The sequence below is a fragment of the Narcine bancroftii genome, chromosome 9, assembly GCF_036971445.1.
Source record: "Narcine bancroftii isolate sNarBan1 chromosome 9, sNarBan1.hap1, whole genome shotgun sequence".
Classification (NCBI taxonomy): domain Eukaryota; kingdom Metazoa; phylum Chordata; class Chondrichthyes; order Torpediniformes; family Narcinidae; genus Narcine; species Narcine bancroftii.
Genome location: NC_091477.1, coordinates 1,223,535 through 1,251,017, shown reverse-complemented (window position 1 = coordinate 1,251,017; position 27,483 = coordinate 1,223,535). Strand labels below are relative to the sequence as shown.

The following is a 27,483-nucleotide window of genomic DNA, read 5'->3' as shown; positions in this document are numbered from 1 at the left end:
AAGAACGTTCTATGAGACAAATCATATTTATTCCTCAGTTGCTCGCATGACATGAGCTGCCCTCACTTGTAATAATCCTCGATACACTTGATCCCTTTCTCACGTCAGGTGTCTAGGATCTTAGTGCCCAGTGGTTCTGGGTCAAGGGCATTTTGGGAGATATCCCCACCTTCAATCCAGTACATTGATTTATTCTTTGCCATGTCAGAAGTACAAGTATGGTGTTATCTGTTTTCTAAATTAATTTAGTGTCCCATTTATATTTCAACTTTCCTGCTATCTTTTCACCTACCGCATATAGTCCAACATGTGCCCAGGAAGGGGGATCTGTGTGGCAATAAACCTCACCTGGGCTGCCCAGTAATATTTTTTGAAATCTGGCAATTTTAAACCCCCCCAGTTTGTAATCCCAAGGCAACTTTTCCATGGAGATTCCAGCCACTTTACTATTCCATAAGAACTTTTAGACACATCCACTGATCATCTTGAAGAAGCCCTGGGGCCAGGGGATGGGCAAGGACAGCAATAGATATTGTTGCCTTGGCACCATCTTCATTTTAACTTTGCTCACCAACATTATAGGCAGAGCTCTCCATCTACCAATGTCCTCGTCAGTCTTCTGGAGCAAAGAGAGATGATTGAGTTTGTACAAGTTGTCTACTTTTATCCTCAGATATTTAATGCCTTCTTGTGGCCATATGAATTGATTTCCCTATTGGTATTGTCTATAGACCCCGTTCATCAGAGGAAAGATCCAATTCTTTCCCAGATTTACCTTGTACCCATAATCCTCCAGTGTGGTCCTCAGCCTAATGAGATGGGCCTACATGAAGAGGAAGTCAATGGGTCTCTGTCTCTTTTGGGATCACTGTGATGATCACTGTTGAGAAAGACTCCAGGAGGGTATGCATCTCCACTGCCTGATCCAGCTCCTTCATAAGAAGGGGCATTAAGAGATCTTTGAACTCTTTAAACAGTTCCATGGGAAACCATCCTCACCTGGTGATTTATTACCCTTCAGTGAGATTTTCAATCTCCTCTCTGAAGAGGGCATTCACCCCCTCTCGATCTTCCTGATCTAAATTTGGTAGTTCCAATGTAAGCAAGAAATCATCTATTTTAGTGTGATCCTCCCCACCCTGACTCTGATTTCTACACCTCTTTATAGAATTTTCTAAAGGTTTGATTTATTTCCTCTGGTTTATGTGAAATCTTGCCTACCCCCATTTGAATTGCATTGATTGTTTTTGAAGCCTCTTCCAGCCTCACCTACCAGAACAAGACTTTATGTGCCCTCTCCGCAAGCTCAAAATACTGTTGTCCAGATCTTAAGATCAATTTCTCAGTCTTATACATTTGCAGTGTATTATAATTGAGCTTTTCATTCATTAAGTTCCTGTATTTTTCTCTGAACCTGCCCTTTGATAGTCTTTTTCCAAATGGGCTATTTCCTGTTCCAGATTATTGATCTCCTTCATGTGCCCCCTTTTGATACCTTTGGTGCATACAATGATCTGGCCTCTTAAATAAGCCTTCAAAGTGTCCCATATTTGAAAATTATCATCAGTAGAGGGGCAGTTCATCTCACAGAACAATTCTATCTGAGCCCTAACAAAGCTACAAAATTCCCAACAACGAGTTCAGGCGCCATCTAAATGCTGTGGCTGCTTTATGATGGATAAAGTCAAGGGTGAATGACCCAACAGCAATCGTGTCAGGTACTCAGTCTCCACCATCCTACTCTCTGACTGGGCTGATTTCAAAAAAGATCAATTCTGGTGTAGGAATCGTGTTGTCTTGAGTTAAAGGAATAATCTCATTTACTCGGATTTTGCTTCTCCAGAGATCTATTAAATTCAGCTCTTTCATAAACGCCAGCATAGACTTAGCTGCCTTGGCCCTTGTTACTTTCTTTGCTGACGTGTCCATTACCGGATCCAGACAGAAATTGAAATCCATTCCAATCAAGGTATTCCTGTACCCCTCTAATACCCTCAAGAATATATCTTGTATAAATTGTTCTTCATCAAAATTTGGGGTGTATATATTCATAAGTATCCATGATTCAAAGTATATTTGACAAAGCATCATCACAAATTGCCACATCCCGGATCACCACCAGAACATTCTTCCCTATCAGGATAGCCACTCCCCTGGCTCTGGAATTAAAGGAGGATGATGGCAACTGGCTCATCCACCCCCTCTTCAACCCTGTGTTCTTGGTTTGTAAGGTGGGTTTCCTGTAAAAATATTATGCCTACCTGCATTTTTTAAGGTGTGCCAAGACTTTCTTTCTCTTTATTGTTCTGTTCATCCCATTCACATTTAATTGTCTCATCCATTACCCCAGAGCCCTTCTATCATTGTTTACCCTTTTGTTCTTTTCCCGATACTCATCTTCCATCCTGCTTATTTACTGTAGATCTTTTGCACAGACGGGCATGCTCCAAACAAAACCTAAACACGCTAAAAGAACTAAAACCAACAATTCATAAAAAAAACCAACAATACCTCCAAATACCCCTTCTCCCCCCTAATCTACCCTTTCCCTTCCAGGTCCCAATACCCACAATATTGGTGCCAACACCCCCACCATTTTGAGGTGTGCACAATGCACCCTTCTACCTTCAACTTGTTCCCTCCCCTCTTTCTTCGAGCTCCCCGTAATAATTTAACTTGAACTGTCATATTTAAACAATTGTACAACAAGCACGTTCCCCACTCTATTCATATCACTTACAATATATCCAGCCAGTCCTTCCATTAATTCCCTTTTATCCCCTTATTGACCCCCTTTGAAAAAAAATCTTTACATTTTGAATGTGGACATACAGCAGGATAACAGGCCCTTCTGGCCCATGAGCCCATGCGGCCCAACTACACACGATTAATCTACAACCCCAGTATGTTTCAAACATTCCCGGAGGATTTTGCTCAAAGTTTATGGCTCCCTGTGTTGTGAAGCAGTCACTTTTAGTTGGTTTCCATACTTTTCTCCCACTGTCTACATCAAAACATAAAAAAAATTTGGGATTTCAGTCCCTGCCCCCCCCAACTTCAATGTGCTTCGGCCCACAGGAAGGATGTGTGCCCCCCCCAACCCTGTTGAGAAAGGCTGGTGTAGTGGGAGCTTTATGGCTTATAATGTGAGGTGACTCTGTCTCGGAGAGGTAGATCGGATCGTATAACTTCTGTGGCTGAAACTGTTCTGTGTCCTTCCTTTAGTTCAAGGCGATGAGTGGAACAGTACCACCAGGGCGTGTCTCGAGGAGAATTTCCCTGCCATGTCCCCTCGCTCCGCCTCACCTGAAGGTCATTTGGTGTTTATGCAAGCCCTCCACCTTCTCAAGTTCCTCTGGTGCCAGCACCATCCCACTGTCTGTGTGACTGTCCTAAAGGAAAGGGGGAAAGGGATTAGGATTTCTACCAACGAGGAGAAAAATGAAATTATAACATTTGCAATGGCTCTGTCTTCAACAACAGTGTGGAAAGAGGCCGTCCAGCCCATTAGATCCCTGTTGACTTTATAAACAAGCAATCAAGCAAAACCAAAATCCAGTTACACAGGTTCTGCACTTTTGGAAGCAACATTTCAGTTGTGAATCTGCAGTGTCACCTACTGCATCTGGTGCTCCCGCTGTGGTCTCCTCGACACCAGAGAGACTGAACACAGACTGGGAGATCGCTTCACTGAGCATCTCAGCTCTGTCCGCTGCAATAGTGTGGGTCTCCCAGTTGCCACCCATTTCAATTCCCTGTTCCATTTCCAGTCTGTCCATGATCTCATGCACTGCTAGACTGCAAATTGGAGGAAGAACATCTCATCTTCCATTTAGGCACCCTCCAACTGGACAGCATTAACAGACTTCTCTGGTTTCAGATAGAAGCCAACCCCCTCAATCTTCCCCATCTCTTTCCCCCAGCTCTGTTTCACTCTCTCTTCTCTTTCCCTTTGTCCCCTTTCACAGAGCCAAAATCAGTTCTCACCTTTCGTCTCATCATATCCAACTAACACCTTTTGTCTGTTGGTCTGGACTCCCCCCTCCCTCCCATTCTCCCCCCTTTCTCTCCCCCGTCTTTATTCAGACGCCTGCCTGCTCTTTGCTCACACCTTGAAGAAGGGCTCAGGCCCAAAACGTCGGAGGAGATATGCCTGACATTAAGGATGTGAAAAGACTTTGAACGGTTTTATTTTTGAAAATAATTTATTGTGAATAAAATCTATTTCTGGCTAAAAAATATATCTATATCTTTCCCTCCTGTGGACGCAGCGAGATTGGCTGAGTTCATCCATACTTATCCAACTCTCTTTTGAACCCTACAATTGAATTTATCTTTCCTGACCCCTGACTGAGTTACAAAATGTAATTCCATGTCCCCTGCCTCCACCAATAGGAGTGGCTTCTCTATCCTCTCCTGTCCTGCCTCCAAAGTGTTCCCTCACAAGCAAGCAGGGAGAGGAAAAGCAAACAGAGAAATGGTGTTTGAAATGTAATGGCAGAAACGTTGAGGAATGAAGCTCGTAATCTTCCTCGACCCTCAGACGCCCAACAAGCTGCAGTGCCAGCCTGGGCAAGGGCTAGGATGCTCTCCTGGGCAGGGGTCAGGGTGCCTGCCTGGGCAAGGGGCTGGGGTGCAGAGGTCCTAATGCTAGCTTGGGCTGAACCAACACCAGGCATACTCGAATACAAGGAAGGAGCAACTTCAGCCCGATCTGCCTCACAGTCTCATCCATTCATTCTGCTCATCAATGACTTCTAGTTCCTGGTGTCAACATCTCCGAGGATCTGTCCTGGAGCCTCCATGTTGACAGAATCACAAAGAGGGCTCACCAGCGGCTAGACTTTGTGAGGTGTTTGAGGAGATTTGGGATGTCACCAAAGACTCTTGTAAATTTCTACAGGTGGTCTGTGGAGAGCATTCTGGCTGGTTGCATCACTGCCTGGAACAGAAGCGCCAACTCTCAAGACAAGAAAAAGCTCCAGAGGGTTGTTAACTCAGCCTGTGACACCAGACTTCACTCCATCAAGGACATCTACATGAGGAGGTGTCTTAAAAAAACAGCCTCAAAGAACCCCACCACCCAGGCCATGCTCTCTTCACTCTGCTACCATTGGGGAAAAGGTACAGGAGCCTAAAGACGAGCACTCAACTGCACAAGGACAGCTTCTTCCCCTCCGCCATCAGATTCCGGCATGATCAATGGACCACAGATACTGCCTGACTTTCTCTTCTCTTGCACTATTTATTTATTTTTGAAATATAATTTATAGCAATGTTTTTTCTGTGACACTGCCACAAATCAATGAATTTTGTGACACACGTTCTCGGCAATGAATTCTGATTCTGTAAACAGTTATGTCAGCAATCTGAACCAAGGAATGAACGAGAGTTTATTGTCATACATGCAAGTACAATGGTCAAGTTTTAAGCAGGTAAAATACACTAACAATAAATAGAAGTAAAACACGAGTCTGCAAACACTGAGTTGAAGTAGAAACACAAAATGCTGGAGAAATTTAGCAGGTCAAATAGCGTCTTTTATACGGCAACGGTGAAGATGCAGAACCGACATTTTGGGCTGGAGCCCTTCAGCAAAATATGTCACCTCACTCTTTCTCTTTTTTGCACTAATTATTTTTTCAAATCTTGCATTTACATGAATAATTTATAGTAATTTTTCTGCCACAAATTAGCAGATTTCGTGACACGTTCATGACAATAAACCTGATTCTGATTCTGAAATTACCACTCCAGATGAAAAATAACAAATATAAAAGGATGGATAACTATTTCCAGATCCAGTTCAGGCAGAAAATTGAGATGTTACAATAGTGCGGACAGATCCAGGGGCCCTGGAGAAGTTTATGGTCAAGATTAGGGGAGTCCAGGAAGAACATAGGGACGTACTCAGCCGGTCTCACAGTGGCCACAGGAGGGAAAGAAATATAACTGACAATTTGGGCCTGAGCCCTTCTCCATTCCCTGGCTGCCATGTCTATCCATGGTCTCATGTCTTGGAGGAATAACACCCTCATCTTCCATCTGGGCCCCTTCATCTGGATGGCATCAACATCGACCGCTCCAGTTTCCATTAGACCTTGACCCCTTTCTTCTTCCCCATGTAGTCTTTCCCCCAGCTCTCTCTCCCCCTCTCTTTCTTCCCTTTCTCCTCTGTCTCCTTTCACAGAGCCAAAATCATTCTCATCCTTGCTCATTATATCCAATTAGCACCTTTTGTTGGCCTGGACTCTGCCCTGGCCTGTCTTCAGTCTTTGTTCAGATGCTTGCCTGCTTTTCTCTCACACCTTGGACATTATAAAACCAGCTGAGTTTCTCCAGCATTTCTGTGTGTTTTTACTTCACTCCATTACAACACAGTACAGGCCCTTCGGCCCACAATGTTTTGCTGACTGATATAAACTGACAATAATCTAACCCTTCCCTACCTCATATTCGTAACCCTCTATTTTTGTTCCATCCGTGTGTCTGTCCTAAAGTCTACCAAATGCCCCTATTGTTTCAGCCTCCATCCCATCCCTGGGAAGACATTTTCAGGCCCACAACTCTCTGTGTAAAAAGAATTACACCTGACATCGCCCCTAAATGTCTCTTCCTTTACTTTGTACACACTGGTGTTTGCTGATCCTGCCCTGGGAAACAGGAACTGACTGTCCACCCTATCTATGCCTCTCAGAATCTTGTAAACCTCTATTAAGTCTCCTCTCATACTTCTACGCTCCAAAGAGAAAAGTCCCAGCCCTGTTAACCTTGCCTCATAAGACATTTTCAAATCCACGCAACATCCTGGTAAATCTCCTCTGCACCCTCTCCACAGCTTACACATCCTTCCTGTAATGAGGTGGCTAGAACTGAACACAATTCTCTAAATGTGGTCTCACCATAGTTTTATGGAGCTGCACATCAACACTCGACCTCAATGCCCTGACGAATGAAGCCAGCACACCATACACCTTCTTAACTACCCTATCAACCTGCACAGCGATCTTGAGAGATGCATGGATTTAGACCCCAAAGTCCCACTGTCCCTCCACACTGTTAAGAATCCTGCCATTAACCAGCTGGGATCTGAGTTCGGGCTGCTGACGGTTTGGACTGGACTCTGTGTGCCTGTCAGAGGCTGGAGGTGAATCCACGGACACTCGGTGACTCTGGGGGGATTCTCTTTTGCTTCTCCATCTCTGACTGAAAGGGGCGCAGTGCAATTCTGACAATAATGAATCTGTCCACCTTACGGCAGATAAAAGGGAATCTCGTGTAACATGATAATATTTTTATTATATGACAAGTTGAATTTTGATCTTGGTCTAAACCCTTCCCACCCATAGACCTGTCCAAATATCTGTTCGATGTTAAAATTGTGCCTGCTTTTACAGCTTCCTCTGGCAGCGCTTTCCAAGATGGACAACCCTGAGTGGAAAAAGTTGCCTTTCAGGACCCTCTTAAATCTCTCCACAAGTTCTAGAATCATATCCCCTGGAGGAATGTTTACCCAGATTTACAAGAGAAGGATTACTCACATTTTGCAGGGGACTTCCAGCCTGTTCCACGGGGATACCTTCAAATATTTTCACCCTTGTGGCAAACTTGATCTGATCCTCTTTGGTTAGAAATCCCGGAAAGGAGACGCAGTTATAGTACCTGAAGAGAAATGTCCCAATGAGACAAAGGGTGTTGCTGAACAAAACTCACACCCAGAACCAACTCCACATGGCCCAGGCCCTACTAACACAGCCCAGGCCTCACTAACATGGACCAAGCCTTACTAACATGGCCCAGGCCTCACTAACATGGCTCAGGCCTCACTAATGTGACCCAGGTCTCACTAACAAGGGCCCACGCCTCACTAACATGGCCCACGCCTCACTAACATGGCCCATGCCTCACTAACCATGGCCCAGGCCTACTAACACAGCCCGTGGCCCAGGCCTCACTAACACAGCCCAGGCCTCACTAAACCAGCACAACTAAAGGAATGTAACCCACAACCCATTCAACTATTCCAACAGTCTCAGTGGAGCACCATCCCAACACAAACCACAACTCACATCCCTCCCACCCAAATTAATTCTCAGCACTGAAGTAGTAAATCACACCAGGAAACCTACTCACACAATCCTCATTGAAGTAGCAGCCTATAACAGCCCATGCCCAGCTTGTCGACAGGGTGGGGGGGAGGGGGGGAGAGTGGGAGTGGCAGGATATTGCTCCTGGGTTGAGCCGGGTGGGGGTGAGTGGGCGATAACCTGGCAGCTGGAGTTGGTGTTAGAAAGTGTGAGGGTGAGCAGAGGGCGGGGAATCTGGGGAATTTGTTGCCACAGGTTGTTATGGAGGCCGGATTATTGGGTGTATTTAAGGCAGGGATCGATAGGTTCTTGATTGGCCAGGGCATCAAAGGTTACGGGGAGAAGACTGGGCAGTGGGGCTGAGTGGGGAAATGGATCAGCTCATAATCAAATAGCAGGAAAGACTGGATGGGCAGAATGGCCTATTGCTGCTCCTGTGTCTTATAATCTCTTTGTGAGGTGTTTGAGGAGATTCAGTATGTCACCGAAGACTCTCATAAACTTCTACAGGTGAAGAGCATTCTGGCCGGTTACATCCCTGCCTGGTACAGAAATGCCAACTCTCAGAACATGAATAAACTCCAGAGGGTTGTTAACTCGGCTAGACTCCACTCCATTGAGGACATCTACATGAGGCAAGGTCTTAAAAAAGCAGCCTCTATACTCAAAGATCTCCACCACCCAGACCATGCCCTCTTCATTCTCCTACCATCGGGGAAAGGGTACAAGAGCCTAAAGTCAAGCACTCAGTGGCACAAGGACAGCTTTTTCCCCGCTGCTGTCAGATTCCGGAATAATCATTGAACCCGACTGACTTTTCATGCACTATTTTTATTTATTGTTGTGAGGTGGTTTATATGAATGTTTCCCCTGTGCCGCGGCTGTGAAACAATGAATTTCGTGACTTGTTCATAACGATAAATTCTGATTCTGACTCTGAAGGTCTTAAGTCAAACAGTGGTCTCTAAATGAGCAGAAAGTCAGATGGCTGGAGCAAGTAATTAGGAAGGCAAAAGGCACATTGTTCACCCTGTAATAGGTGGGGGTATTGGTGCTTTACAACGATATAGGGTACGGGGGGGGGGGGGGGGGGGAGCACATGGAGCCTCTGCACAGTGGTGGCCCCTTAATTAAGAAAGGGTATGCTGGCATTGGAGGTATACCAGGAGAAAGAAATGTGCCCAGTCCTGTGATTGAGGCCAAAAAAATTTAGATCCATATCGTTTGTGGTTTTGAAGGATGAGGGCGGTCTTGTTGAGATTGATGTGATCCTGAGGGAGCTTGGCAGAGAAGATATCAAGCTGTTCCCACCAGTGGAAGCAGAGTTACATTTAGGGGACAGTCATTCTCACCATCCCCCAATAACTCCCATATCTAACATGGACCCAACAGAACTTTCTCCAATGTGCAGTATCATCCCATCTTCAAACATTCACCCTCCACACATTATCCACCATAATGTTAAACTCAACAAAATTCATTCCCCATCCCTACACGTCCCACGGACAAGCGGTCCACTTCCCACCCTTACACATCCCACAGACAACTACCAATGCAATACTTTCCCACACAACTTCAGTTCCAATTAAAGATACATCGCATACCCACAACTGTTCAGTACTGATTGCACGTGTGTGTGTTGGTGGGAGTGGGGGTGAGGGGGGTGTATGTGTGTGTATCAGTGGGAGCGAGGTGTGTGTGTGTCAGTGGGAGCAAGGTGTGAGTGTGTCAGTGGGAGCAAGGTGTGAGTATGTCAGTGGGAGTAAGGTGTGAGTGTGTACTTTACAGTGGGCAGGAGGTGAAAACTCCACTATCACAGGAAACATACAGTACGTGTGTATTTGGTGGGAGGGGTGACCATGGGGCGGGAGTGACAGTGGGGGTAGAGGGGTGACCACGGGGTGGGGTAGATGGGTGACCACAGGGTGGGGGAATGACTCCAGGGATGACCTTGGGGGTGGGTGGCTGACCGCTGGGGTGACTGCAGAGGTGTGGGGAAGGCCATGGGGTGTGGGGAGTGACTGCAGGTGTGGGGGGATGACCGGAGGGTGTGGGGTGACCGTGGGGTGTTGGGGGATGACCACAGAGGTGGTAGGGTTAACCGTGGTTGACCGCAGGGGTGACCGTGGAATATGGAGGGTGACTGCAAGGTGTGGGTGTGACCATGGGGGTGTGGGAGATGACCGCGGAGGTGAGAGTGGTGACTGCAGGGATGTGGGGGGTGACTGTGTGAGTGTGGAGGTTGACTGTAGGGATGGGGAGTTGACCGCGGGGGTGTGGGGTTGACCGCGGTGGTGTGGGGTGACTGCGAGGGTGGGGGGTGACCGTGGGGTGTGGGGTGACCAGGCTGTGGAGGTGTGACTGCAGGGTGTGGGGGTGTGACTGCATGGTGTGGGGGTGTGACTGCAGGGTGTGGGGTGACCGGGGTGTGGGAGTGTGACTGTGGGGTATATGGGGGTAATCGTGGGGATGTGGAGGTGTGAGTGCAGGGTGTGGGGGTGTGACTCCAGGGTATGGGGCAACCGGGGTGTGGGGGTGTGACCGTGGGGTATGTGGGGGTGTGACCGTGGGGGTGTGGGGTGACTGCATGGATGTGGGGTGACTGCAGGGGTGTGGGGTGACTACGAGGGTGGGGGATGACCAGGATGTGGGGGTGTGACTGAAGGGTGTGGGGATGTGACCGTGGGGTGTGGAGGTGTGACTGCAGAGTGTGGGGGTGTCACCCCAGGATGTGGAGGTGTGACTGCAGGGTGAGGGGTGACCGGGGTGTGGGGGTGTGACCATGGGGTATGTGGGGGGTGATCGTGGGGTATGTTGGGGTGTGACCATGGGGGTGTGGGGGGTGACCGTCGGGGTGTGGTGGTGTAACCTGGGTGTGGGGGGTGACTGTGGGGTATGTGGGGGTGTGACCATGTGGTATGTGGGGGTGTGATCGTGGGGTATGTGGGGGGTGACCGTGGGGGTGTGACCATGGGGGGGGGTGACTGTGGGGTATGTGGGGGGTGTGACCATGGGGCATGGGGGGTGACCGTGGGGGTGTGGGGTGACCGGGAGGTGAATCTAGGCCAGTGCTCACCCGCGTCCTATCCTGTCACACCGCATTCGTGTCTCGGACACATCCACCTGGTCACTAGCCGGGGGCAAATGGAAGCAGCGAAAGCCCAGCTGCCCCTCCGCGGCCTGTAGCACACTCAGCGGAATGTAATCCTTCCCATCCTGAGGAAAGAGAGAGAGCACAGAATTTATGTAGCGCCATCAACATTCTCAGGCATAGAATGTGATGATTGGTCTGGCCAATCAGAGCACAGCAATCTCCACCAGATGGCGGTGATGGGGTGAGGAAGGTAGATGTCTCAGTGCTGACTGTGGGCACGACGCAGGTCACAGAGAAGCTCAGTTACTGCAGATGCCAGAAATCTGAAATAAACACCACACTGGAAACACTCAGCAGGTCGGGTAGCATGTGTGGGGAGAGGAACAGTAAAAACCTCCTCATGGGAAGTCAGGGAGAGGGTTTTGCATCCTACCCACTTGGTGACATCTCCATACCAAGAAAGGGTAGGGAACAAGGGAGCAACAACCCTGGTGGGACCCTCTGACCACAGTGGGTGGAGACTGATCAGATGCAGCTCAAGTGACCAGAGGAGGTGACTCACCTGCTGGACGTTGACTTGCAGCAGGTCTCCGAGGAGCTCAACCAGGTCAGAGAAGGTCGGTCTGTCTTTCGGTTCCCCTTGCCAAGTGTCCAGCATTATACGGTAACTGGCAAGGCAAGCAGATACCATCAACGGGTTAACCTCTCTGACCAGGGAACACAGTGTGACGGTGGATCCGGTCACAGACTCCCATCACCCACAACCCCAGTGGGATCGCTCTCCAGGATGGTATTTCTATTAATAACCCATCTCACTGAACCCCAGAGGGTTCCAGGACTCTGTGGATGTTGGAGGAGGTGGTGGAAATGCCTGCAGACACTGGGACCAAGCACAAGGCACAAACTTAGCAGGTCACACAGCCTTGATATCTTATCACTGATCTATTTCTTATTCCTGACTAAAGGCCCAGACCCAAACCGTTGGTGACCCTTACCTTCCCGTGGACACTGTGTGACTGGCTGAGTTTCTCTAGCATGTCTGTGTTGTAATCTGATGGTGGGGGCTCGTTGCTCAACCACCCTCACAAAGACCAACCCCCGCAGGTGGGACCTCTCTGATTGGTCGTGACCATGTCCCAGTGAATGGGTTCTGGTAAGGAACAGAGAACTCCTGCAGAGGGACCGAGGAACTAAACCTCATGTACACAAAGAGAAGTGTGTGTTCAACACCACCCGCCTCGCCATCCTGGGGTACATTGTGGAGCATGATGTCATCAGCTCCGATCCAGAGTTCATGCACCCATTAATGGAATTGCACCTCCTCCACACGCTCAAGGTCCTCCACAGGTGCCTTGGACTTTTCTCCTATACTCCCAATGGGCCCCTCGTATTTTGGACAAGGTCCACCCACTGGCCCAAGCCGCCACCTTTCCTCTCCTCCCAAAGGCGCAAGCAGCTTTCACTCACATCAGGCGGGACATTACCAATACCACGATGCATGCCGTGGACGAGGACACCCCATTCCAGGTGGAGTGAGATGCTTCTGGTGTTGCCCTCGCAGCCACCCTCAACTAAGTGGGGGTGACCCATGGCCTTTTTCTCCAGGACCCTCCACGGTTCCGAGCTTGGGCACTCTGCCATTGAAAAGGAGGCCAAGGCGATCGTGGAAGCGGTCCACCACTGGCGCCACTACCTGGCAGGCAGGAGGTTCACCCTCCTCACCGACCAGTGTGCAGTGGCTTTCATGTTCAGCACCTCCCACAAGGGCAAGATCTTGCACTGGAGAGTCGAGCTGACCATGTTCAGCTACGACATCCAATACAGACCGAGGAAGTTTAACGACTCCCCTAACGCCCTGTACTGGACCTGCACCATGGTGCAGTCTGACCAACTGAAGGTGCTGCATGACACCCTTTGCCACCCAGGCATCACACGCCTGTACAATTTCATCAAGAACCAGAACCTCCCATTCACCGTTCAAGAAGTCTGAACCATGACCAAGTCATGCAGGGTCTGTGCGGAGTGCAAATCGCACTTCTTCCGCCCACCACGGCCCATGTCATCAAGGCCATTTGGCCCTTCAAACGGCTTAGCATCGACTTCAAGGGTCCCCTGCCTTCCACGAACAAGAACATCTATTTCCTCGTGGTTGTAGACGAATACTCCTGTTTTCCCTTCGCCATCCCTTGCCTGGACCCCTCTACAGCCACCATTATCGGGGCTCTGACACAGATCTTCACCATGTTCAGATACCCGGCCATCCACAGAGATCAGGGGCCCGACTTCATGAGTGAGGAGCTCCGCCAGTACCTGGTAGCGTGACTAGTTACAACCCGAGGGCCAATGGGGAGGTGGAGTGTGAAAATGGGGTGATCTGGAAGACAGTTCTCCTGGCCCTGAGGTCAAAAGGCTGGTCCGTTGACTACTGGCAAGAGGCCCTCCCCCAGGCACTTCATGCATACGGTTGCTCTTGTGCTTAGATACTAATCAGACCTCTCGTGGGTGCCTTTTCTCATTCCCCAGGAAATCGGCGACTGGGGTCTCCCTCCCAGCTTGGCTCACATCTCCGGGAACGGTGCTCTTCCGCAAACACATGCGGGACCACTGGTTGAGCAGGTGCTCTTCCTCCACGCCATCCACAACTCTGCCAACATCAGGTATCCTAGTGACTGTGAGGACACTGTCTCAACCAGGGATCTGGCACCAGCAGGGGCCCCACCCCTCCAGCATCACGACTACCCAGGCCAACTTCCCCACCATGGGTACCCTTGGCTCACCCAGGATCTGGGCCCCGACCTCCTCCCTCCACCCCTCCAGAGATTCCCACTCCTGGAGGACCATTCCCACCTGTCTGGCCCCCTCCCCCCACCACCGCAGACAGATGTACAGATAGACACCACACTGCCCACACTGACGCCTGCCTCAGCTATGCTGGACCCAGCCAACTCTCAGGCAGCAACCACACCCTTGCTGACCTTTAACCAGAGCCAACCCTGTGACGATCCCAGAGACTCCGATGGCTGCTGGACCACCCCCCACCGTTTACACAACCCCCAGGACAATTTTAAGACGGGGGTGAATGTGGTGATACCCCCACCAGCCTACTGCAGGGGGAGATCTCTGTACCTGCAGGAAGATTACCAAAGGGGCTGACCCCATCTGGCCAGCTGTCAATCAGCCAACCCGAATATAGACCTGAACCGGCCCCTCCTGAGGCAGTCACACAGGGGCCACCAAGTCATGAACTGGTGTTCAGACTTTTACTGGAATAAAGCCTGTTGTTCAGTCTTTTCCGAGTTTGTGCTTGCTCGCTGCTACCTCAGCGCACCACAGTATGTTAAACACTTGGGAAAGTATACTAGTTAAACCTGGATAACACAGGACTGAAAGGTAACCTCCTTGTCCCCGGGATTACTGAAGCACAGAGATATCTCTTACATTTCCTCCGTAGCATATTCCGGAGCCCGCATCCTGGTTCCCTCCCTCAGTCGCTGACAGAATTCCTCGTTGATCTGCACTCCGGGGTAGGGAGAGACACCTGGAACCAGAGGGGGGTGGGGGTTAAGTTATCAATGATGTTCTGATGTTGAACAGAAGCCACAATCAGAGCAGCCCAGCAGGAAGGTTCCTCACCCAGAGAGAAGATCTCCCAGAGGAGAACTCCAAAAGACCAGACGTCACTCTGAGTGGTGTAGACTTTATCGAAGATGCTCTCCGGGGCCATCCACTTGAGAGGGAGACGAGCCTGAAACAAGGCAGAGAAGTGAGAGTGAGAAGCCAGCAGTCACTGAAGGTCACAGCCGAGCTGTCAGGCTCCACACTCGAGGTAGACCCAGGGGGAATCTCCCTTTGAACAGAAGACCATAAAACAGAGACAGGCCATTTGGCCCATCAAGTCTGCTCTGCCATTCACTCATGAGCAGAATCATTTTCCCACTCAGGTCCACTGTCCAGACTTCTCCCCACAACCTTTGATTCCCTGGTTATTTTTGCTATATAAAGTTCACTGTTTGACCTGCTGAGTTTCTCCAGCATCATGTTTTACAGGCTCCTCCATCAGACTGTGTTTAGCCTCATGTTCTGGGTGCAACAGATTGCAGGGAGGAGTTGAGACAAAGGGCTTACTCAGCCCCACTCCCTTGATTTTTGGGCACCTGGTGCGGAGGAGACGTGCGGGTCATTGTTTTACTCGGCGGCTGGTCACAATACCCACACCAGCCAGGCAGAGGGTGGGCGAGAGTTCCTACCAAGTTCTCTACCTGCCTCTTTTCTGAGGACATGTCCTGGCCTGAATGCCCCTGGGGAGTGGCCACACAGATAGTCCAGTGGTCCATTGAGGGGTCTCAGTGAGAGGGAGATAGTACAGGGGCTGCAGAACATCCTGCACAGTGAGGACCACAACCTGATCTAAAACTACACTGAGGGTCGTGAGTAAATTAGGGAGAAAACTCTCAGGGCTTTTAGGGGACCTATAGAATACAGAAACAGCCCATTTGGACCATCTACTGATGAACTATTATTCAACCTTGTCCCACTGACGCACCCAGACTACAGCCCTCCATACCCCTCTCATCCATGGACCTGCCACATATTTCTACTAGGAGGTAACTTCATTCCAGCAGCAAGTCTAGCAAAGATGGATGGATGGAAAGGAACCAGACATCAATCTGCACAGGGATTGGCTGTTGTGTTCATGGCTCAGACACTAATCTGCACAGGGATTGGCTGTTGTGTTCATGGCTCAGACACCAATCTGCACAGGGATTGGCTGTTGTGTTCATGGCTCAGACACTAATCTGCACAGGGATTGGCTGTTGTGTTCATGGCTCAGACATCAATCTGTGCTGGAATTGGCTGTTGGGTTCATGACTCAGGCACCAATCTGTGCTGGAATTGGCTGTGGTGTTAATGGCCCAGATACCAGTCAGAAAACATGTGGCAGTGCTGCCAGTGGTGCAGACCCAGGAGAGTAGAGACACAGCACTGCTCCTTAGGGTTCAATTGCCCAGTCCTAACGCTGGCAGCTCTGTATGCCCAAGATGGCAGCACCTGTGCCTGGCAGTGCCCACAAGGGGTTGCAGACTCTGCAGGTGCAGCGGACCAGCACAGGGCACCAGAAACAGGGAGAACAGCCCCCCCATGAGAAGAAGCAGAGGAGAAAACCCTACAGAACGTTAGACCAGAAAGGGGTCAGTGGCTGAGGGACCCACACAGGCTGCGGGTGACCTGAGGTCAGGGGACCTGCATGGGCTGCTGGAGACGGGCTCATGGGAACCAAGTTTCGGAGCTGGGATTCGAGAGGGAGCTCAAGGCAAGAAGAGCTTACGAAGGGGCCTCAGGCACTGAAGGCTTCCTGATTTTGTCGGAGGTTTGGATCTGGAGCTCGGGCGGCCGATGGATCGAACAGGAGTCTGTGTGGCTGCAGAGGCTGCGGGAGGTGAATCCACGGACACTCAGAAGGGTCTCTCTTCTGCTTCTTCTCTCTTAGTGTAAGGGGCACTGGGCGACACTAATAGCAACTCTTTGCCTTACAGTACGCAGAAGGCGATGTTGTGTAATATTACACTCCTGCACTATTACATGGCAATAAAGGCATCTTGGAAAACTGTGAGCACCTATAAGAATGGTGTGTTTGTACTGGCAGGAGCAGGAAAAAGAGTCTCCAGCACATGGGCCGGATTGGAGGACTTCATTCTGGGGTGAGATTGGACAGGATAGGCTTGTCTTCCATGCAGTGAAGGAGGCTGAGTGGGGGGGGGATCTGATGGAGGTGTATTCAATTACACTGATAGGAGAGAGTTAGCCATGGAAGGCGGATCAAACACAAGAGGGGTGGGTTTAGGGGTGAGATATAAAGGGAATCTGAGGGGTAGATGTTTTACACAGAGAGGGGATATCTGGTACTCACTGGCAAAATTAGAGACCTCAAATAGGGAAGTGGGAGCAGTGTGGATGGAGGAACAGAGTCAGCATGGAGGTGGTAGAATGAATGGCCTGTTCCTGTGCTGAACATTTCAGGAGTGGGAACTCACATTGCCCTTTCTGACGTAGTCGGGATCCTTGTAGATGTCTCGCGCAAGTCCGAAGTCACAGATCTTCACCACGTTGCTTTCAGAGAGGAGGATGTTGCGAGCGGCCAGATCTCTGTGGATACACTGTCCACACCTCACTGTCACTCTGTGGGTCCACTCCACTCCACCAACTGCCTGCCTCTCAGCCACAGGCTGAGGGCAACCGAGCAGGAAACCCCCTCCCCATCTCAGCTTCCTCCCCTCACCTCCCCTCCCAACCCAGATCTCCTCTCCCCTTCCACTCATGTTTCCCCTCACCCCCCCATGTCCTCCCCCTCCCCTCCTCACATCGTCCACCACCCAGTGCCCAACACTCACAATTCATCACCCACTCTCCACCCCCCCATCCATCATCATTACCACATCCCTACCCGACCCATTTCACTGAGGATGACCTCTCTGTAATTGAGCCACACTGACCTGGGTGCCCGGACATTGAGTGGGGAAGGAAAAGGAACCAAAGAGTGGGTGAGGACTCAGCTAACCAGTGTGTTCCTTCATGGAGGCTGCCTGACCTGACCAGGGTTTCTTGTCAGGGACGTGGGGGTGCCAGTCAGGGGCCTTTGAATCACCAGATGGTTTGATAGTGAGGAGTGGAGTGGGGGACCCTCCACAGCAGGTCAGGGGTATGTCCAGTTACTGTTCAGCCCATGCGGGTGAGTGTCTGCACCAGCTGGCACCCTCACCCCCCCCCCACGTCCCTCAGAGGGAGGACCCCCCTCCCCTTTATCACTCTGGTAATGTGGGGTTTGAGTTTATTTCTTGGACTGACCTTGTGCTGGCCCCAGACACGGCCCCTGGTTTGTCTGGAACTGAGCCTCAGTTCAGTGGACACTCAGCGGGGAGGTTAGGTGGTGGTGGAGGCACAGCCACTTCTGACAAACACTGCCTCTCACACACACACACACACACACACACACACACACACACACACACACACACACACACACACACACACACACACACACACACACACACACACACACACACACACACACATCCCAAAACTCTTCACAGCTCCTGCTGTTTGAAGTGCAGTCTCAATGGCAAAGTGGGAAACACATTTACACCCTCTTCCTGTTCCAGGAACACGCCAAACTCTCAATGCTGGCTCTGAATTCTGTGTGTGTCACCACAACGTAGTAAAATCGTACCACAATGTAGGGGGGAGGCCATCCGGCCCATCAGGACGGGCTGAATCACAGAAAGAGGCTCTGATTGATCCCGGCCAATGCCCTGCCAGTCAGGGTGAGGCGGTCCTTGTTCCTCCCGGTGGCCTTAACCCCAACTCCATAAACATTGAGTTTCCCAACCAGCAGACAGTTCAATAGACAATAGACAATAGGAGCTGGAGTAGGCCCTTTGGCCCATCGAGCCAGCACCGCCATTTTACAGATCATGGCTGATCACTACCATCAGTACCCCTTTCCAGCCTTATCCCCATAACCCTTAACTCCTTTGCCCACTAGAGTCTTATCTAACTCTCTTTTGAACATTTCTAGTGAAAACACAAGAAATGGTGCAGGAACCAGCAGGTCTCCCTGCCCGACCAGCCGGATCCGTCCCCCCAACCCTGCTCAACCAGCTCCCCACACCCTTCCCGACCAGCTCCCCACACCCTTCCCGACCGGTCGAACCCCTGCTGTCTTCATGATTCCCTACCCTGACATTTGTCTCCCACCTCCCCAACAGGGCTGGCGCTGCGATGGGGAGACGGTCTAGGTCCCAGCTCCATCTGACCAGCCTGGACGGAGAGCTCACCTTGCGGGAGGCCAGGAACTCCATTCCACGAGCCACCTGGAAACTGTAGCAGATCAGGTCAACCAGGGTGAGAGGGCAGTGCCACAGGTCGTCAGCTATGGGGAGGAGACAGGTCCCATGTTTACACTGGAAAATATAGGAGCAGCAGGCCATTTGGCCCATCGAGTCTGCCTCACAATCCATTCTCCCATTCAGCCCCACTCTCCAGCCTTCTCCCTTTTGATACCCTGACTAGTCAGATCCCTATCAATCTCTGCCTTAAAATCACCCAATGACATGATGCTCACAGCCACCCATCGTAGCAAATTCCAGAGGTTCCCCACCCACTGGCTGAAGAAATTCCTCTGCATCTCGGTTTTAAATGGAGTGAGGGGGGAGAGGGGGAACGGGATAGTATTTGCTTTCTGCAGCAGTGGTGGAGATATTGAGTGCACCATTCCCCACACCAAATCCCCCTCATCCACCCCCTCCACAGAGCCTCAGTCTCATGACCCCCACATCACGAATGATATCCATCACAACCCACATCCAGAACCCTTCGCCATTCCCCCCACACACCCTCGTCACCCCCATCCATTCCCCTCCATCATCCTCAGCTCCCTACCCTGTATCCCCATCACTACAATCCACATGGAACCGCCACCCACCCCACCAAATCTTCACCCATTCGGTCTCCCTACTTTTCCAGAAAATGCACGAACCTACAGATTCAAGGACAGTTTTCTTCTAGCTGTTGTCAGAGTCCTGAATGGACCCCTCACGGATAAATGATGATGTCTACTTGCATCAATGTGAGCCCACACCCTGTACCTGTGTCCCACTGTAACATGGCACCCAAACTCTGTGACCCACTGTAATACCCCACCCTGCACTCTGTGTCTCACGGTAACACCGCACCCTACACTCTGTGACCCACTGTAACACCGCACCCTTCACTCTGTGACCCACTGTAACACCGCATCCTGCACTCTGTGTCTTACTGTAAGACCCCACCCTGCACTCTGTTGTGACCCACTGTAACACCCTACCCTGCAATCTGTAGTCATGCTCAAACCAGTGGTTTATCTGTGATGTGCTGAAGCCCTGGAGAGGGGTGGGGGGGGGGGGTGGTCCTGCTCACTGATATTTACCTTCCATCAGCCCCTTCTGGTGGCTGAGCATTTTTTCCCAGGCAGTTTGAATACAGACAGCACTGTCAACAGGACTGCCTTGACTGCTGGAGTCCAGTGCCTTCACCACCTCCACTGTGGAGATCACCTGGTTCCTCACCTTTGGGACCCGCTCCTGCAGGACAAGAATCTCATTATATTGTTGCCACATTCCACAGGACAGACACAGTGCAAATCCCCCTGCACTGTCCCATCACACACTCCCAGGGTCAGAAACTCCCTCCACACCGTCCCATCACACACTCCCAGGGTCAGAAACTCCCTCCACACCGTCCCATCACACACTCCCAGGGTCAGAAACTCCCTCCACACCGTCCCATCACACACTCCCAGGGTCAGAAACTCCCTCCATACCATCCGATCACACAGTTCCGGGGTCAGAAAGTCCCTCCGCACTGTCTTATCACACACTCCCTCCACACTGTCCCATCACACACTTCCGGGGTCAGGAAATCCCTCCACACCATCCCATCAAACACTCCCGGGGTCAGAAAATACCTCCGCACTGTTCCATCACACACTCCTGGGGTCAGAAAATCACTCTACACCATCCCATCGCACACTCCCGGGGTCAGACACAGAGTGAAGCTCCCTCCACTGCGTCCTATCACACACTGCTGGGGTCAGACAGAGTAAAGCTCCCTCCGCAATGTACCATCACACTCTCCCAGGGTCAGACACAGAGTGAAATTCCCTCCGCACCCCAATCCATCACTCACTCCCTGGCAGGGTGGTAAGATCGGAGTCATTAGGGTTGGTCACATTTGAAGGCTGAATACATGATAATGGGAGGTCTCCGAACAGTGTGGATGAATGGAAAGAATTGGGGGTCCATGTCCACAGGAAAATCAAAGCGGCTGTTCAGTTCGCTCGAGCTGTTAAGAAGGTGTATGGTGTGTTAGCCTTTCTTAATCGTGGGATTGAGTTCAAGAGGCATGAGGGAATGTTGCAGTGATACAGTATAAGACAGTGGTGAGACCACACTTGGGGTATTGTGTTCAGTTTTGGTTGCCTCATTACAGGGAGGATGTGGAAGTTGTGGAGAGGGTGCAGAGGAGATTCACAAGGATGTTGCCTGGATTGGAGAACATGTTTTATGAGGATAGGCTGAGTCTTTTCTCCTAGGGATTACAGAGACTATGGGCATGCACAGTCCAAGTTACAACCAGATTGGTTGTGATGTTATTGGTTCTGAAGTCGGCCATTGGGTTGAGTGTTCCATGTTAGGTGTAACTCTGCTCCCTGCTGTCCCTGGTGTGACCTGTCAGTGGTGTCACTGATGAACCTCTGGTTCTGTCAGATGGACATCAAACCACCAGCAGTGACCGTGTGCTGATCCTGGAGCAGACCCTCAGCAACATCACACCAGCCCTGGCCAGCCTGACTGGGCAGCCCACTGCCCTCACTTTCCCGTCAGTCTGAAAGGATTTTCTCAGCTGTGAAGCACACTCGGTGGAGCTGAGATTGCAAGATAGAAATATGAATGATATGTTTAGATTCTTTGAGTAGGTTCGGTTGCCCTTGAACAGAGCACAGATCCCTGGGCCATTTTGCTGCTTTGCTCCATTTACTTTGAACCCTCATCTCTTTCTAAATACTTGGAAATCATTTCATTTCTGTGTGGGGGTTTCCCAACTGAGAGGATAATGTTACACTTCAATATCAGGGTCCAGGCCAATTCAGGAAAATGCAGGATAGGAACCAAGTGTTGGGGTCTTTCAGTTCCATTAACATGAAAGACCCCATGAATAAATATGAGGCTTTGAAAGGGTCAATGTGGAGAACATTGACAAGGCAGGATTGTCAATGAGCAAAGTTTAGAGAGAGAGGAGCGTTTCTGTGATCTGGGCGGAGGTGACATTTAACAGGGAGAGAACGGGAAAGTTGGGAGCTGTGTGGAAAAGCTGGGAGTGGGGACAAATCGGAGCAGCCAATGTGTGGGGACTGTGGGGAAGGACCAGTCTAGAGCCTTCCCATCACTGGGCACTGACAGGTGAGACTGAGGGGAAGTCCCTTAAACAATGAGGGGGGGGGTGGGGGTAATGACAAGGTGCCACAGTGAGGTAACGGTATAAATGGAATTGAATGTAGCAAGGCACCATGATGGGAATGTATGGCTGGGAACAGACGCTGAATTGTTTACCCTTTGTACATAATTTATTGTGAACAAAGTCTATTTTTAGTTATAACAAATCGAAGAACCTTTGTGAAGAGGGGATCAGGTGACAGAGTGGGTTTCAAGGCACGACACTTTGTGGGCAAGTTTGCAGATGATTTACCTTTGGAGGTGGAGGAGCATGGAGTGTAGAAGAAACACGGAGGCTGCAGACAGACTTGGACAGATGAGGAGAATGAGCAGAGAAGTGGCAAATGGAATTTGATATCAGAAAGTGGACGGTCATGCAGTTTGGTAGCAACAATCTGGTGGCTATTTTCAAGGGAAACAGAATATAAGAGCAGGGATGTGATGTAGGGGGTTTATCAGGCCCTGGTGAGTCCTCACTTGAAAAATTGTGAGCAGTTTTGGGCTCCTCATTTAAGAAAGGATGTACTGACGTTGGAGAGGGTTCAGAGGAGGTTCACAAGGATGATTCCAGAAATGAAAGGGTTTTCATATGAAAACTGGTTGGAATACAGGAGAATGAGGGGAATCTCAGTGAAACATTTTGAATATTGAAAGGTTGTTCCCCAAGGTGGGATGAATTCAATTCAGGATTGAAGGTTGTCCACTTAGAACAGAGACGTGGAGCAATTTCTTCAGGCAGAGATTGATAGATTCTTGATTAGCCAGGGCATCAAAGGTTATGGGGAGATGGCCAGGCAGTGGGGCTGAGTGGAGAAACAGATCATCTCATAAGTGGGGCAGACTGATGGGCTGAATGGCCTATTTCCCCACTCTAACTGAATGACATTCCACTGAGAGAACATTTTGTCAGCCACAGGGAGACTGTGCCTTCCTGTACAGTCCCAGGATTCGAAGGCTGTGTAGTTTGGGGAAGTGTTGGGAAGATGGGAGGTTGTCAGAAGCTGCTGCTCGATACCCCAGCACAGGATAGACTTCCACACAGTGGGGAGGTGCAAGGCCAAGGCTGACATTACCCTGCCAGGGATGAAATCGTCCCGCTTGATCCGCAGATAGTTGGAGAGGTTTCCGTATTTGCAAAATTCCACAATGACCATCATGGGACCTAGAGTAGAACAGAGGGTGAGAAACAGGCTTGTCACACCCACCCCCCCCCCATGTGGGGCCATTCTCACTAACCTTCATCCTCCCCCCACGTGGGCCATTCTCACCAACCTTCACCCCCCCCCTCATGTGGGGCTGTTCTCACCAGTCTTTACCCATGGGCCCCCCCCGCCCCACATGGGGCAACTCGATGCCCTTCAAGAGGTTCCTGCCTCAGGAGATGGAGACAGGACCAAGGTCAGGCTATTTGGCCTCACAATTGTATGTCAACCCAGGAGGGCTGGGGGAGGGTGAGGAATATGGAGGGTGAAGAGGGGAAGAAGTAACATGGGGGTGGGGAAAAAGGGGTGAGGAACTGGGGAGAAGGCAGGTCAGACCACATGGAGCCTTGTGCACTGGTCTGGGCACCCAGCTGGAGGAGGGCGATTTCTCAGCTGGAGAGGGTGCAGAAAAGGTTCACGTGCTTGTTACCAAGACTGGGGGGGGGGGGGGGCTTGGGTTGTAAGGAGAGGCTGGATAGGCTGGGGCTTTTCTCCCTGGAGTGTAGGAGATTAAGGGGGGCCATTTTGTTGGAGAACAAATTGGATCTAGTGATCATAACTCTGTTAGTTTTCGGGTAGTTTTAGGGAAGAGCAAGGAGGGGCCTAAAGTTGAGGTTCTGGATTGGAGAAGAGCAAATTTCGAAGGAATAAGAAGGGATTTGGGGAGTATTGAGTGGGACAGGATATTTTCAGGTAAGGATGTAAATGAAAAATGGAGGATATTCAAAAAAGAAATTTTGCGGTTACAGAGTAGATATGTCCCAGTGAGGATCAAAGGAAAAGCTGGAAGTCATAGGGAGGCTTGGTTTTCGAGGAATATTGGAAATTTGGTTAGGAGAAAAAGGGAGGTGTACAAGAGATATAAAGAGCAGGGAGCTGAGAGTTTGAAGGAGGACTACAAGGAGTGTAGAAGGAATCTTAAGAAAGAAATTAGAAAGGCCAAAAAAAGGCACAAAGAGGCTTTGGCAGACAGAGTAAAAATAAATCTAAAAGGTTTCTATAGGTACATTAAAAGTAAAAGATTAGTGAGGGATAAAATTGGACCCCTTGTAGATAGCGAGGGTAGGCTGAGTGAGAAGTCAGAGGAAATTTTGAATGATTTCTTTGCCTCGGTATTCACTAGGGAAAAAAATGTTGAACCAGCTGAAGTAAAGAAAAATAGTGGGGAGGTCATGAAGCATATAAGGATAACCGAGGAGGTAGTGATGGCTGTGTTGAAAAAGATAAAGGTGGATAAATCTCCGGGACCGGACAAAATATTCCCAAGGACACTCAGGGAGGCTTGTGGACAGATAGTGGGGCCATTAACAGAGATATTTAGGATGTCACTGGTCACGGGGGTAGTGCCAAAGGATTGGAGGGTGGCGCATGTGGTTCCACTGTTTAAGAATGGGTCCAAATGTAAACCTGGGAATTATTGGCCCGTGAGTCTGACGTCTGTGGTGGGTAAGTTGATGGAAAGTGTTCTGAGGGATGGTATTTACAAATATTTGGAGGTACAGGGATTGATAGGGTGTAATCAGCATGGTTTTGTCAGGGTTGGATCATGCTTGACAAACCTGATTGAGTTTTTCGAGGGGGTTACAAAAAAGGTTGATGAAGGGAAAGCTGTGGATGTTGTCTATTTAGACTTTAGTAAAGCTTTTGACAAAGTTCCCCACAGGAGGTTAGGAAAAAAGGTGGAGGCATTAGGTATAAATAAGGAGGTAGTGCAATGGATTCAGCAATGGTTGGATGGGAGGTGTCAGAGAGTAGTGGTGGAAAATTCTTTGTCCAATTGGAGGCCGGTGACTAGTGGAGTTCCTCAGGGATCGGTCCTGGGTCCACTATTGTTTGTTATATATATTAACGATCTGGAAGTAGGGGTTTGCAAGGGATAAGCAAGTTTGCAGATGATACAAAGGTTGGTGGTGTTGTGGACAGTGAGGAAGATTACCGTAGATTAAAAGGTGATTTAGGAAGGCTGGAGGTGTGGGCTGAGAAATGGCTGATGGAATTTAATACAGATAAGTGTGAGGTGTTACATTTTGGAAAGGCAAATCTAAATAGGTAAGAAGAATCAGAATAGGACATATGTGGTAAATGGGAGAGCATTGAGGAATACAGAAGAGCAGAAAGATTTAGGAGTGACGGTACATCGTTCCCTGAAGGTAGAAACTCACGTGAATAGGGTGGTGAAGAAGGCTTTTAGTATGCTGGCCTTTATCAATCATTGCATGGAATATAGGAGTTGGGAGGTGATGTTGAGATTGTATAAGACGTTGGTGCGGCCTAATTTGGAGTTCTGTGTGCAGTTCTGGTCGCCTAATTATAGGAAGGATATAAACAGAGTGGAGAGAGTGCAGAGAAGGTTTACCAGAATGTTGCCTGGGTTTAAGCATCTGGAGTATGGGGAGAGATTGGACAGATTGGGTCTTTATTCTTTGGAGCGTAGAAGGTTGAGAGGGGATTTGATAGAAGTATTTAAGATTATGAAAGGGATAGACAGAATGGATGTGGATAGACTATTTTCGTTAAGAGGAGGAAAGTTTAAAACAAGAGGACATGAGTTAAGAATTAAGGGGCAGAGGTTTAGAGGTAACATGAGGGGGAACTTCTTTACTCAAAGAGTGGTAGCCGTGTGGAATGAGCTTCCGGGAGAAATAGTGGCAGCGGAGTCAATTGTATTATTTAAGAAAAGGTTGGACAGGTATATGGATGAGAAGAAGATGGAGGGTTATGGGCATTGTGCAGGGAGGTGGGACTAGAAAGGGGTGTTTGGTTCGGTGCGGACTAGAAGGGCCTAATGGCCTGTTTCCATGCTGTAATTGTTATGTTATGTTAGGTCATATGCATTAAATGGTAGGCTATTGAGATGTGCAGAGCAACAAAGGGATGTAGGAGTGATGGTAAATAGTACCCTCAAGGCTGATACTCAGGTAGATGGTGTGGTGAAGAAGGCATTTGGAATGTTGGCCTTCATAAATCGGAGTACTGAATTCAAGAGTAGGGAGGTTATGATGAAATTGTACAAGGCATTGGTGAGGCCAAATTTGGAGTACTGTGTACAGTTTTGGTCACCAAATTATAGGAAAGATATAAACAAAATAGAGAGAGTGCAGAGAAGGTTCACAAGAATGTTGACAAGATTTCAAGGTTTGAGTTACAGGGAAAGGTTGTACAGACTGGGGCTTTTTTCTCTGGAGCGTAGACGATTGAGGGGTGCTGTAAGTGGTTATATGGTTATATTATAGAGGTTTAAAAAATCCTGAAGGGTATGGACAAGGGGAGTGAGTGGAATGAGTTGCCAGAGGAAGTGCTCAATTATGATGTTGATTTAGACAGGTATGTGGATAGGAAAGGTTCAGAGGGAGGTGGGCCACAGGCAGGCAAATTGGACCAGCTCCGGTCAACACCATGTTGAGAGTTGGTCTAAAGGTGCTGTTGTGAATCTCCGTGGGTCTCCAGGGAGACAATGGAGGGCTAAGGCAGGGGAGGAGGATTCGCTGTCAAGCCCACATCAGTTGGATATCCGCCTGCCTGTGGATACCAGGGCCACCAGGTTCAGGCGACCCCAGGAGTGGATTTACCATTTGCTTTGGTGCAGGCTCCCAGGAGGTTAACAACGTTGAGATGGTTGCCAATGTGGATCAGAATCTTGAGTTCAGACATCAGTGCCTTGTGTTCATTGGCTGTGGCCCCATCTGCAAAATGGGAATCACACCAGGTTTACCTCTGCATTTCCCATGGACCCCAGACCCCACGGAAACCAGTTCTCAAGGACCCCAGTCCCTACGGAAACCACTCCCCATCAACCCAGTCCCCACGGACCCCAGTCTGCACCGACCCCAGTTTCCATGAAAACCATTCCCAAAGGACCCAGACCCCATGGAAAAACTCCCCACAGACCCCAGTCCCCACAGAAACCACTCCCCAAGAACCCCAATCCCCATGGAAACCACTCCCCATGGACCCCAGTCCCCACAGAAACCACTCCCCACAGATCCCAGTCCCCTCTGACCCTTGTTCCCTCAGATCCCGGTCCCCACGGACCCCAGTCCCCTCCAACCCTGGTGGGAAGAGGGAGGTAGGGA

General features: G+C 49.8%; 1 protein-coding gene across 4 annotated transcripts in view; it reads right to left on the bottom strand.

Annotated features, from left to right (window-relative positions):
• flt4 (fms related receptor tyrosine kinase 4) overlaps positions 1-27,483 on the bottom strand; it is a 115,614-nt gene that overhangs the window by 6,123 nt on the left and 82,008 nt on the right. For 3 of the 4 annotated variants that reach the window (XM_069897957.1, XM_069897954.1, XM_069897956.1), the window contains 11 exons: positions 26,980-27,093; positions 23,282-23,370; positions 20,144-20,297; positions 19,014-19,108; positions 17,214-17,336; positions 14,815-14,926; positions 14,620-14,719; positions 11,744-11,849; positions 11,164-11,303; positions 7,542-7,662; positions 3,307-3,392 (listed from right to left, as the gene is read on the bottom strand). In XM_069897957.1, the coding sequence (XP_069754058.1) occupies positions 3,307-3,392; positions 7,542-7,662; positions 11,164-11,303; positions 11,744-11,849; positions 14,620-14,719; positions 14,815-14,926; positions 17,214-17,336; positions 19,014-19,108; positions 20,144-20,297; positions 23,282-23,370; positions 26,980-27,093 (1,240 nt within the window). The remainder of the gene's footprint in view (positions 1-3,306; positions 3,393-7,541; positions 7,663-11,163; positions 11,304-11,743; positions 11,850-14,619; positions 14,720-14,814; positions 14,927-17,213; positions 17,337-19,013; positions 19,109-20,143; positions 20,298-23,281; positions 23,371-26,979; positions 27,094-27,483) is intronic. The other variant, XM_069897955.1, reaches the window with a different exon arrangement.